The sequence below is a fragment of the Ostrea edulis genome, chromosome 8 (assembly GCF_947568905.1).
Source record: "Ostrea edulis chromosome 8, xbOstEdul1.1, whole genome shotgun sequence".
Classification (NCBI taxonomy): Eukaryota; Metazoa; Mollusca; class Bivalvia; order Ostreida; family Ostreidae; genus Ostrea; species Ostrea edulis.
In genome coordinates, this window is record NC_079171.1 from 6,507,724 (window position 1) to 6,521,872 (window position 14,149).

The window sequence follows — 14,149 nt, forward strand, 5'->3', positions numbered from 1 at the left end:
CAGAGAATCCAATGGAAGTTTTTAAATATACCATTTGAGCGCTAGAATACCATGCGTAGTTTAAAAATAAACATCATCAATGCGAAAACAAATGTTGTCTGAGAGAAAAACTGAACATTGGAAATTCAATGACAATGTAAAAACAGTTCGTAGCACTAATAAGTAACTGTGATAAAGTTTTACAGATGTTGTTTTGTAAATGATGAAAACATTATTCAAAGTACAAAATCATTAACAAGTAGATCAAATTATACAAGTTTTAAAGTCTGTTAATTGAGAATCTGTATCTGACCGATTTGTTTTATCCAACTCACTACATGAGTCTTATATTGATTTGTTATGTATATTCGCTGATTGATTAACAATTTTCTTATGATAACAGTATGCTTCCTTTTCTGGTACATATCATGTATGTATGTTCACAGTTGAAGACGGCACAGGAAGGCAATACATAGACAAAGAGAGGTAACTCTGAAATAGTAAGTTTGTATGCATAAGGTAACTGTTCCCATCAGTTCTTTGATAAAAGATGAAGATAACGAGCGGTGATCATTAACCATTATACAAATAAGTATAATCCATAAAAAGGAATCTCTTGTTTCTTTAAAACATTCATCACACTATCATCAACTATTATACCGAGTGGTACAAAAATCCATATTGATCTGTCTCTACCCGGTTTTTGTTTTACCTTCACTCACTACAAGATTCTTATTTTGAGTTAATTAGACATTATAAATCCAATAATAATTAAAAAATACTAATAAGAAATTATGAAATAGTTTTACAGATATTGTTTTGTAAATGATCAAGAAAAAAACATCCAAGGTACAAATCCTAAATAGGTAAATTGAATGATACAAAGTTTAAAATCCGTAAATTGAGATTCTGTATCTATTTTTCTATACTTGAGGGTTTGTAGACTTTGTTGCATTCACATCCATACATTGTCGCATGCTTGCAGATATGTAATGCGGCTGTCAGTTTCTCCGATGGCAGATGCGTTTGCATTAACTAAATCAGAACTAAAGAAAACATTAGCATTAAATATTCACGATAAAAAAATAATGATGTTTTCGCGTTTGATATTTTGATACGGCTAATTAGACAAAAAGTGGGATTCCAACCTTCGACCAGTCATTATCTACAAATGTTTCTTGAATTTCGTATTTTCGACAAAAATGCTTACAGGTTCTTGTCAGCGATTGCACAACGATGTAGATGAAAGGTGGTGATTGTATTGTTTTAGCTATATACATGCATTAGCCTAATATCCCTAGTAGTGATATATGTTTCTTCTAGATCTCACTATATGTGTTCTCTGCTGTTGTTGGTAATAACACTGGTAAATTTGGACTGGTTTTTTTTTTATCAAGAATATGTTCTCTTCACTGTCTTTATGTCTCCATCGTTTAACTACATAATATTCATAAATGATATTTATTAGATGCAGTTGTTAAGCCAATTCAACATCTGATAAGAGCCTCGGCACAGACACGATTCATATCTAAGTCTTCAATAAGGATATTGACCTTTTTTTCTACCAACACGGTTTAGAAGATTTTAAGGACTAAATGAGAATATTTTTGAATACATGTATATTTGTATGCACCCCGATCCGGGGTAGGCATATACCACAATTTTGTCAGGAATTGGACAAAGAACATTGTTTTTTTAACTTTATTTTGGTATCCCATGACTCGAAAGAGGTTTACGGGGTCAAACTCATATAATTCAACATTTATCCAATATTTTTTCTGTAAAGTTTGTATATCAAGACCCCTCCCACCAGGTTAGAGTAAATAATAGGACATTATAAATGTATGAGGTGATCACAATCAAATGAATCAATGCTATTGACAAATAAATGTTGTTGGTTGCTAAGTAACAAGACCCATAGTACACTTCCAACCACACTTTGCCTCTCTGCATCTATTCGACACAATTTAAGCATAATTATATATGATGATGACTAGTATATGTCACATTATCATTTTAAAATGTTGTTTTAACAATAAATATGATGACAATAATTAAGAAAATTAAAGTCATCAAGTGCAAAATATGTGCTTCATTTGCATATCTATCATTTTCTAATAATACATTTTGTCAATATGTTCCACTAAATAAAATAGATATCGCAACATTAAAACAGAGGGTTATACAATTAATCTAAAATAATTTGATTTTTTGATATTCAAATATAGTTGATTGCTAAGCAACAACACCATATTATATGTTATCAAAAATACTACCCACTTGTCCTTCCCAGGTTCAAAGTATACGAATGTTTAAGTATTTACTTTCAATCACTAAATTTAAATGTACGTGTATTATATCTACCGAAAAATGTTCAATTTTTAACCTCTTAACATCTATTTCCAGACTTAATTCCATCGACTGCAACGTCACGACAAACATATTTAAGATAATGGCCCGACATCTGGTAAAGGATATTTTTAATAGAATTGACAGTTTAGTTAGCCCCAAATATTAATGTATAGTAAGCATGTTTGTAAGATACTTTTTCTATAATCAAATCTCTTTGAAAATTTTGCGTTTAATTACTTTTGAAGTTTTATAAGAGGTAATTGCAGTACACATTTATTGAGCGTCTTAGATGTACGGTCAGATTATTTTTGTAAAGGTAACATTATTGTACTGCATTTTATTATTCATTTTAAACTGGAATTATCTGCCACAATGCCAGCACGTTAGGACTAGCAATACCTGTACAGTCCCTGTTTAGTGAAAGGCTGCAAATTTCCGTGGGAATCATATGGCAATCCTACCCCTAGATATGACCATTTCAGCATAATGCTTGTTGGCAACGCAGATGGAGAAAACCAAATTTCCCGTCAAAACACCTTCAAAAAATCTGATAGTCTCTTACGAATTGGGCCCCATATTTGAAAGGAAATTGCAAATAAAATCAGAATTGATCACCATACCCTATTTGTCAGCATTTAGAACATTTGTCATACCTTCAAATTAGAAACAGAATAATGATTTCCTGTGATTTGTCTCTTTTGTATGTGGTATCTAATAATGAAATGATCAACAGTAAAATGGTATATGCATATCAGTGTACCAGAACGCCATGATTCTATTTGTGAATGTATTATCTGGATTTATTTGAATGCTAGCCAAATGTATTTAATCATATAATGGTATACGGAATATCTATCTTCACTCATTAAACATGACAATAACGGAATTGTTCGCGAACGTTTTTTAATCAACCTCTTTTATGACACGTTTCTATTCGTTTACGTACATCCAGCTGTGCCCTGTGTCGATTTATGATCGTCTATTCACGTTTTGTATAATCTGGTCAAATGATGAAATATGACCTTGACCACTTAAGTAAACATTGTGAAGTGAAAGTACAAGGAGCTCACTATGTTGTGGTACTTGACAAGTGTCTTTATTTTTGTAGTAAATGAACTACACCCAAAACAATAGATATAAAGCTTTATTTTTTTCTGCATACTTCTTACATATGGCCTGAAGTCTCATGCGTAGAGAACTGTGTCAACATAAAAACAGTCTTTTTCACTACATTTTCTACTCTTTGTAGACAGCAGTATGGTGAAAGGTTTTTTATTCAAGCACATAGCAACTGACAGAAGATCGCGAAGGAAAGAAGTAAAGTGAGTACAACATGATCTCGTGTAGGAAATTTACTCAGATACATTATGTATGTTAAATATTAGTGTATGTATGAAAACACGGGAAGTATATGATTCTGAATACAATGAAAGCAAATGTATTCAAAACATTTCTTTTTAAGAGTCCCACCAGTGTTAAGAAAAAGCCTTGAAAGCGACCTAAAGACAAATGGCGCAGATAATCCTGGGAAAAGGAAACGCGGTATCAGCAAATATTTGCCCATAAAGTATGTTCAAAACACCTTGTTCATGAACAAATGAAGTAAATTGTTGTTAAAACTAAATAAATGAAAAATAAAAACAACTGGTATGAATTTACGCCTATGTAAAGCTACAGTCCCTGTTTCTATATATCTGGTACATTGTATCAGTACTTGTATCATCTGTCACCATCAGCAGGGGATGCTTACTCATCCTAGGTACTACCGGTCACTATATTTCGATCAGGTAAACATAGTACTCCGCAGTCAAAACCAGTAAGCCAATATCAGTCTAACATTCGATATGAAACGTGTTACAAAGCATTTGACCCAATGTCATGCTGTGTTGGCAACCTAGATCACTATAACGGCCATGGGATTTGGAAAATGCTGACTTAAACGAGAGTGTTGATATTCCTGTACCTGTTTGTCTGTAGACTGCTTTGATTTAAAACGTGATTATACGTAAACACATAACAAGCGTTTCCATATCCATTCAGTTTACTACAGATTACTGTGCTTACCTGATCAAGATATGGAGCTCATGAAGGGTGTCACCAATTGAAAAGGGATACTCTATTCCTCTAAGCTCCTGACCCCACATTTTGTATTCGTGTTTGCCCTATCTTAACTGTGTATTCTTTATACACTTTATGAGACTAAAATTTAAGACTTTAAGGTAGCATTTCGTAAATTATATGGTCGTATTAACGATCTAGTTTGCCAATACAACCTATAATTTGGTCATTTGTCTGATGTGTTTAATACCGATTATTAGACCGCTCTTGGCAAACTGATTTTGACTACAGATAACTCCGTTTACTTTAGCAAGATATAGGGCTTATGACGTGTATGACCGGTCAACAGGGAATGTTTACTTTGCCTAGGTACCCCATGCCCCCTCTGGTGTTTCAAGCGTTCGTGGTTGCTTAATTCTCTATTTTGCATTGCTTATAGGAGTGATGAAATTGATCACTGTTCGTTATATTCACCTACCATTGGTCACTGTTCATTACCATAACCTTTTCATTACATAGATTGAACTATTCAACCAGATGCACAGACGTACCGTTTACAAACATTTGAAACAGCGCGAACATTCACTGTATATAGTACATCAATATATTTTTGTTTACATCATCAAGATAGTAATTTCTAACAGGTTGACATAGGCATTACACTGTTTCAATACAGCATTTATATATTTTTATAGGCGAGGAAGAAATGGAAATTTTCCGGGTATAAAACAAACCCTTGTTTCCTTTGACTTTGAGCCTAAGGAACTAAACTGTCACCGTTTCGTGTCAACAAGACTGCAGTGCATATTGGATTCCAGTGACGTCAACATAGATATTGATATTGAAAAAGGGCTGTTGCTAATACATCATTCAAGTGTTTCTGTCAGAGATATCTGTCTGCAACTTTTCGAGTCTCAACCATCATGTGAAAAACCAAACGAAGGTTGGTATTTAAATCTGGAAACATTTATCATATTTACAACCTGGTCTGTCTGAATATCCCAAGACTTGTGCGCTTGTACTTAGCTACTGGGCTGTAGAGACCCTCGGGGACTAACAGTCCACCAGCAGAGGCCTCGACCCAGGGATCATAATGTAAAACTTATACGGTACCAATTTTGATGCACCAGATGCGCATCTGTCTGAATATCTCAAGACTTGTGCGCGGGTATCATCTCGTGCACAGGAAGTCGCTCTGTAACTTTCTATGTCCTGAACAAGTCGTAGAGGGGGACTGTACAGCTTATACAAGTTATATATGCAGAAGCATGCATCCTATTATTCACAAATATTTATTATACTGATACAAGTTTGAAAACAATACACGGTAGCGTCTAAGAGCATTCGGTCTAATGACAGATTATATTTGTAAATCAAATCATTATAAGGAGCAAAAAATTGCAAAATGCTGACTTTAAAAGAGACGTTAAACACCTCTAACATCAAAAAGAAAGGAAATATGATCTTACAGAAATAAATATATTTCCACCGGAACAGTTTACTGTTGCAAGATATCAACAGTAATATCCCATTGGAATGAAGATGTTTTGCAATTATCCGCAAAGTTCCATTCCGTTAAGATATGTTCACAATTGTAACCATATATTAAAATGATAAAAGTCATGTATATAATAGAAGTACTACAGTGTTATTTGATCAAAAGATGTATTGCAGACTTAGTGGTTACACATATACATACATGGTAACAACATTTCTTTAGGTTTATTCCCATCTGATATAAATCGTTAGATATATGCGTCCACAGACATTGTGACGGACAAAAAGATTGACGGGGTGATGACAACCCATCGAAGATCGAAAAAGAAATATGTGAGTAATGCGACATTTGTGGGGAGGTTGGATAAGTGATTCATATTACATTACACTTGCGTTTGCTTCACTGTCACTTCAAGTTTTGAGTTAAAATGTCAAAACTGTCTGTAAATTATAAATGTAATTAACCAAAATACACATACCTCTGTTTTGTGATCCTTAAGGATTATATATATTTTGTAGATGGAATTTTCCGTAGAAACACAGTTGTCGTATGTTACGTCGACGAGAATCTTGAAAAGAATAAGGTGCTCTTTTAAACATGTTAATCATCATTATTTAATTGCGTTAATAAAATGTAAATTGAATAACTGAATATTATGCTATTTTTCTCGATTGCTGCATTTCCTACACAAAGCATTGTAGATTCATTCGTACTTTGTTTAATAGATGCAAGGTGAAAATAACGAACAGTGATCAATCTCATAACTCCTATAAGCAATACAAAATAGATAGTTGGGCAAACATGGACCCCTGGACACACCAGAGGTGGGATCAGGTGCCTAGAAGGAGTAAGCATCCCCTATTGACCGGTCACACCCGCCGTGAGCCCTATATCTATATATAATTCAAACTTTAAACGTGTAGTTATATGGATAACGTACGGATTGAATAGGTAAACAACATACTTTATTTTCAAATAACATAATTTCTACGTAAAGCATTTTGACGTCATTGACGATCAGGATAAAATGGAAACCATATATGGGTAGATGTGTATTTTGAAAGAGACAATAGTAAACTGTACAGGATGAATTTAATATCAGGATATTCATGGAATTCAGGATGACTTAGTGGATATTAAGCTCTTCATCAGCCTCTTATCAACTGCGAAACGCAATCTGCACAACTGTGTTATAAACTAATATGTTATTCAATCGATCCCCTAAATACAAAACCATTAGTAAGATATAGTAACCAGAAAATGAAAATTTAAGTGTTATGTAATTATCGGTTATTTGCCCTGGAATACAATAATATATTATTGTAATTCAACCACGTGTCACAACAATTCTAGTTTAAAGCCTCTAAAGATTTTTTTCTATAAAATTATAGAGTGAAAAGCTACTTTTTTTCTCTCACAGGAATTGATGGGAAACCTGTCGAAATCGGTAGATATGAGTCATCTATTCTTTGTAATTGACGGGTCGACGTCAATAGGAAGAGTTCTGGAGAATAGCAAATTGAAAGTGTCCCTAAATCAAATCATCATTCAGACATCCCAAATGTCACGGGTATATCAGAAGATGTATGAAGATTTAGAGAGAAATGTTGAGGACGTAAGGAAAATAATAGACACCCTACCACAGGAAAGCGAAATACACCCATTAAGTAGAAAATTGGCATATATTGAAAAGAAGCTTACAGAACGGAAGAAGCCCAAACATATCTCAGAAAACTGTAGAAAGAAACTAGAAAGGTAGGGATATATCTACATTCAAGGATTTTTTTTTACACCTATAGGCCAACCATCAATCAAAATGCAATACTGTATAGCAGCTTTTTCCGCGTGTGTAAAATTTTGTGATTTTCTTGGTTATACGAATAATTTAGCGGAGTATAATTTGGCGGACATTTAGTCTATTATAAAAGTTAAGCAGTGTAGTGTTAAAAGTGTGTCAGTAGGACTTTGCAGTATAATCACAAACAAAAAAAACCCAGCTGAAAAAAGTAATGTATTTACCTTTCAAAATGACGTAAAGAGTGGTATTTGTACTTTGAACATAAGATATCTGTTACACAGAATTGCCTTTCTTCCGAATATACCTGCTTTGTTTGCAAGCACTTTGGGTATCAAGTTAGCAATTAAACAGTTGATGTCTTGATTTGAAACCATTCAAATAAGCCAAATTTATCACACTGCAGAGAAGCGCTACTCGTATCATTCTCTGGCGTTAGTGGTCCTTTCATCAATCCGTCATCAATAGCCATGAAGGTCAGGGAACTGAACATTATATTGCAAACTTTCTACATATAAATTATTTCATGAAAAGAAGTCACTGATTACCCAATTTGTGGAATACGGGATTTTAATACGGACAGGTGATGATAATAAGTAGGGAATCACAGATTCCATGTTTGAGTCCATTGTCAAGGAAAATTCCCTGTAGGTATAACAACGCAAAGTGAAGATAACGAACAGTGATCAATCTCATAACTCCTATAAGCAATATAAAATAAATAGTTGGGCAAACTCGGACCCCTGAGCACACCAGAGGTGGGATCAGGTGCCCAGGAGGAGTAAGAATCCCCTGTAGTAGGTATAACAATAAAGTGCACATGAGACTGAAAGGGAGATCATGCTTAAAATTAAATGTCAATTATCAAATGAATCTATAAATTCAATCATATCAAAAGAGGTTCGTGCCACCGTTCATATTTACTTCATTTATTTATCATTCAGTGCTCTGGATTTTGGAGTTATTGCATACAGAACAGACAGTAAAAGCCTTACAGTTTATATAAACCAACCACGGACAAGATCACTCGATGCAAAGCTACGCGATTTAGAAAAGAACTGCTCACCCTTGGTTTTGCGGTGTTGTAGAGTCCAAACACCGGTTTACAGACCACATTCCCTGCAAGCTGGCTGCCGGGTAGAAACTGAGGGTCAGAATGTGTTAGGAACGATTGGAATATTTGGAAAGAAAGTTCTGGAACATGCGGAGCAGGATATTGCGATCACGTCTGCGCATGTCATATGGGAAGGTTGCCATGCAAGGGTACACGTAGAAGGCGGTGATAAAGAAATAGGTCAATGTATTTGGCCACCAAAACCTCCCGAAGGAAACTTGGAAGGCAAAATTCTGGACATGGCAGTTATTGAAATGAGGTCGGACCTGGCTGAAAACATCTCAACTTCAGAAAATATTTATGTTTATACTGGTCAAAAACACGAATTAGAATTCCAAAGAGTTTACAAACGTGGATGGAAAACGGATGAAACGCATGGCGATATCGATATCCCGCAATTCAACATGTTTGGTAAAACGGTAATGGTGATTACAACAGGGGATGGCCGAAACTTTTCTGAACCTGGTGACAGTGGTGCCCTTGTACTCACTAAGAAAGGACAACAGCTTTTTGCTCTAGGATTGATATTTGGAGACGATTTAAAATTTCGAGAGAGTGATGAGGATTTCCCGGTCAATGCTTCCATAGCAATATATCTTGATGACGCAATCACCAAGTTTGAAGAGGAAAGTAAGAGAGGGAAGATTAAAATTCAGCGATATTAGTATGCTAATGATGGAATTGTCCATCAATGTATCTGCACGACATAGACAAACCTTATTTACAGTAGTTTCATCGATGTATCATGAAGGGGCTCCACTTTGCCATCAACAATCGAATTCAATGAAAAACGCTCTACTTGATTTATTTCAGTAATTACACCAGTGTTCAATTATTTCGAACTCTTTTTACCCCCTAAACAGGCACATAAATATGAAAGGCGAAGATAACGAACAGTGATAAATCTCATAACTCCAATAAGCAATACAAAACAGAAAGTTGGGCAATCACGGACCCTTGGATATACCAGAGGTGAGATCCGGTGCCTAGGAAGAGTAATCATCCCCTGTTGACCGGTCACACCCACCGTGAGTCCTGTATCTTAATCAAGTAGAGTTATCCGTAGTCAAAATCAATGTGCCTATATAATCATTTTGTGATTTTGGTGATTAGATAATTATTGTCTTGCAAAGACCATGTTTTTTTCTTTCAGTATTTCTTTACACCAAAAGTGGTTATCTAACGTAGTTTTAATAGGGTTCTCATTTGTTTCTGTACAAAGAAATAGTTTTGATAGTTAGTAATACACATTCCTATACCACTGAGATATTTTGAGGACAAAATGGTTGTCATCACTTTTACACCTATTTGCCCTTTAACATTTGGATTGAAGAAGTCTGATCACTGGCGTTGTATATATTATAATGCAAGATCTGTTTTGTCTTGTCCAGCGACTGCCTCAAATATTTGCCATCTAAAAAAATATTTAAACTTTCGCCCAAGGTAAAATAGAACCTGCATGTACATATTACGATGTAAATTATAGGTATGTTCAGTGAAACACGTTTTATGTATAATCAAGTACGCAGAAATTGGGATATAATGCAATTTTGGAGCTTGGCCAAGATTATTGGTTTTGAAGATACATACACGATTTTATCATATATTTTTTTCCTTTATCCAGTGGATATCACCCATTGCATAATTTTTAGCTATTACAATATGTTTCCCTACGCCGTCTTTGACATCACCAACAAACATAAATTTTACGTACTTTTTTGTTTATAAAATACCAGGAAGCAAAATTCATAACAATACAGCAAAGTAAATGCAGATGTAAGTTTATTTCTACTACTTCGTACGTTGTGGATCAGCTGTTTGGACGAATAGGACATGCCCTAATTTGCTCCACTTTTAACATTGATTGGTAAGCCTAAACAACATGTAGTATGTGGTATAAATACATTTGTAGATTAGTGTAGTTGTAGTGCTGGATGTATTTATATATAGTTTTTGTTATTATTTTCTGTTAATATTGGTAACATTATGTAATTATTTTCATTTGCCCCGAGGAAGGGACAGGTCGTCCCGAAAATTTGACAATCTGGTTGTTCGTGTAGTTGGTCATTATAGTGCTTTGTATATATATATGTGTAGGACTCCAAAGTGCGATGGTCACGCCAAAGTGCGATGATCTTCGCCAAACCCCGATGGTCTGACACGCCAAAGTGAGATGGTCCACACTCAAGCGCCATAGTACGATGGTCTGACACGCCAAAGTGCGATGGTGTGACAAACCGAAATTCATTGGTTTGTAAATGACACACTGTTTTGGTACAGATTGAACAAACCGTGTGTTGGTTCACCAAAATATCAGTGCAAAACCCATGCACAAAAAGTAAGAATAAGAACTTACTTCATTACCATTTAGTTGTCGTGTTATCAAACACAGAATTTTCCAACGCGAAATCAAATAGAATGTTTTGTATTACAACATACTGAACTCCGCACCATTGGCGTTTGGCGTGACCATCATACATTGGGGTCCGTAACGTTATCCAACCATCGTACTTTGGCGCGAGCCTTGCACTATATACATTGCGCGATATATATATATATATATATATATATATATATATATATATATATATATATATATGTGTGTGTGTGTGTGTGTGTGTGTGGGGGGGGTGTGTGTTACGTATCACTATAGAATACAATGTATATCATGATCATATGTATATTAAAACGGATTTAAGTATGATATTGCACACTTTGAAATTCCCCACACTGATTTGAAATATTTTATAAAACTATACGTGAATTGCATTTGGCAAATGTGACACAAGTAAACTTTGTTTATATTCAAAACAAAGTAAATAAACTATGTAACGCCGTACTGAAATGCTATGACGAAGTGATTATTTCAGGAATACGTATCGGTCATTCAAAATTTGACAAATTTTTACTTTCTTAACAGAGAACTCCAGCCTCAATGTATATCTGGTGACTGTCATATAATGACACAATCTTTACAAGAACGCGAATCTGAATAATGTAATAATATAACTGCTTATATACACGGAATACATGTCTATACCTGTTGATGTTAAAGAGCGTACAACCCGCTTGACACACAAACGATTGTTTCCCCGATTTTCAAAAAAAAAGAGAGTAGGGTCACTGGGGGCCAGCAGGGAAACTCCAATACACACAAATAAAAAATATTTCACTTAGTTAACCGCCACAAGATGGCTGAAATATTGCCACAAACGTCTTTGTAGCACAACAAGGGGTTGGGGTTAGGGTTGGGGGCGCTTTTCAAAACTACTATTCTTTCATATTCTTGTTGTGTGATAATAAAATATTGTTAAAAAAAACAACTTAATTATTAAACTTGACTACATTATTAAACTTGATTATGAAACTTCAATTAATTAATTATCATATTCCATTGTAGACAGGTCTCGCCTAGCATGTTTGCAAATTTCATCTTAAGGATATTTTGTGCTAATTTTGTCTTCCCTATACATTCGTACATAAATCCTTGATGCCCTAATGTGACCCCAATCTTACCTCTGAAGTCATCATTTAAAAAAAAAAAACTTGAATCTTCACTTTGTCAAGAACTCGTGATGAAAATGTTATGTAACAGGGTTTCTCCCAACAATAATGACTGACTAAACGCCAGTAGGATTTCGTCTCAATATATTTATTCGGGCGAAGTGATGGAATACACAATATATCTCTAAAGATAGCCCTGATATATGATAAAACAATGATATATTATTAACTTAACAATCAAAGCCTATGCTAAACGATATTTAATTTGACTGATTTCCATCAAAATACGTTTATCTAACTATACAGATACATCATTTTGCAAATAATAGTTCTCCTGTAAATTATCATGAAAAGTAATCAATCAAAAAAAAAACAAAAAAAAAAACAAAAAAAAAAAACAAAAAACAACAATATTGTCATACCCTTCTATGGGAAGAAGCTTCCCTCGGAAAATCTAAAGGTCGGACAATATATCAGGATTGACTCTATAATTCAATAAAGTACCATGCATATACAATGTAAAATCACTTTCATAAATGAAACTGAATATCTAATTGCTCATATATATATATATATATATATATATATATATATATATATATATATATGGACTTACGCACTGGCTTGACAATCTTGCTAGGCGGTGGGTGCCGTACGTCGCTGGTTCGACCCCGGGCTGGGGCGAAAACTTTCAGTACCTAGTTGTGCACTGAATTACACAGCGACTGTGTGGGATTGCATCAGTGTGTATAAGTGGCGCTTTAGGAGCATAACAAAGCTTCCTTTTTAGGGAAGTCGTTGTGGCCGAGTGGACTTACGCACTGGTTTGACAATCTTGCTAGGCGGTGGGTGCCGTACGTCGCTGGTTCGACCCCGGTCTGGGGCGAAAATTTTCAGTACCTAGTTGTGATTATTTAGTGCTTTATATATATATATATATATATATATATATATATATATATATATAAAGATAGATAGATAGATATGGATATATAAAAGCTCTGAAAAGGTCACGTCACTGTTGGTTATTCAAAACTCAAATTTTCGACACAACCCGCGTCTTTATCAAGATACATATATTACATAAACAAATAACTCGCACAAACGACAAGTATCGATAAAGTACATTGGTGACAAGAGTGATACACTGTTGTACTGAATGATACATATAGAATATCACACTCGAATGTTGATCTCGGACCTGGGATTGGCCCCGAGAGTTGATATCGGCCCGAGCCCGTAGGGCGAGAGCCGAGATCACTCGAGGGGCAATCCCAGGTCCGAGATCAACATTAGAGTGATATTGTTTATATCATATACCTAAAACACAACAAGTCGATAAACATTTTTTTTTAAATTGGAGGGGGGGGGGGGGGGGGGTATTGACCCAAACATAAATACATGGTATACTGTACAACGATATTTGACTATTTCATTTCTTCAGTAAGTTTACTTTAATGGATATGTTTCCAGTACTATTGGCATTGTGAAACATACTAAAGTCTGGGTTTTGTAGCTTTATTCCATTGCTGGTCACGGTAATTGGATGATTAATTATGGACATCCCCTCATGTGGTCTAGAATTAACTGAATTACTGCTTGGCTGAGAAACCCGTCATATCTATCGCTGTGTTGTTCATGTACATGCATATTCTATTAAGCAACTCCTAGGGACTGGCTAATTGATATTAAAATTGGAAATAAGTGAATTATTTTTATTTATTTTTTTCGGATTCACCAACTCGCCCGTTTTCAATATTTCATATAATTTGTAAGAGTTGTAGAACTTTGTTTACGTGGCGTCATCGTATGAACGTCTGATGCTGCTATTTCTTTGCTAAAGGGAATG

The 14,149-nt window shown here is 34.8% G+C and overlaps 1 protein-coding gene across 1 annotated transcript; it reads left to right on the plus strand.

Moving 5' to 3' along the window:
• Positions 1-406: 406 nt before the first annotated feature.
• On the plus strand, positions 407-11,377 carry LOC125661141 (uncharacterized). The gene is made up of 7 exons (XM_056148057.1): positions 407-479; positions 3,581-3,653; positions 3,794-3,898; positions 5,085-5,332; positions 6,406-6,470; positions 7,308-7,642; positions 8,627-11,377. Exons 2-7 carry the CDS (start codon positions 3,589-3,591, stop codon positions 9,459-9,461), a joined length of 1,653 nt encoding a protein of 550 aa, XP_056004032.1. The 5' UTR covers positions 407-479; positions 3,581-3,588; the 3' UTR covers positions 9,462-11,377.
• Positions 11,378-14,149: the final 2,772 nt, after the last annotated feature.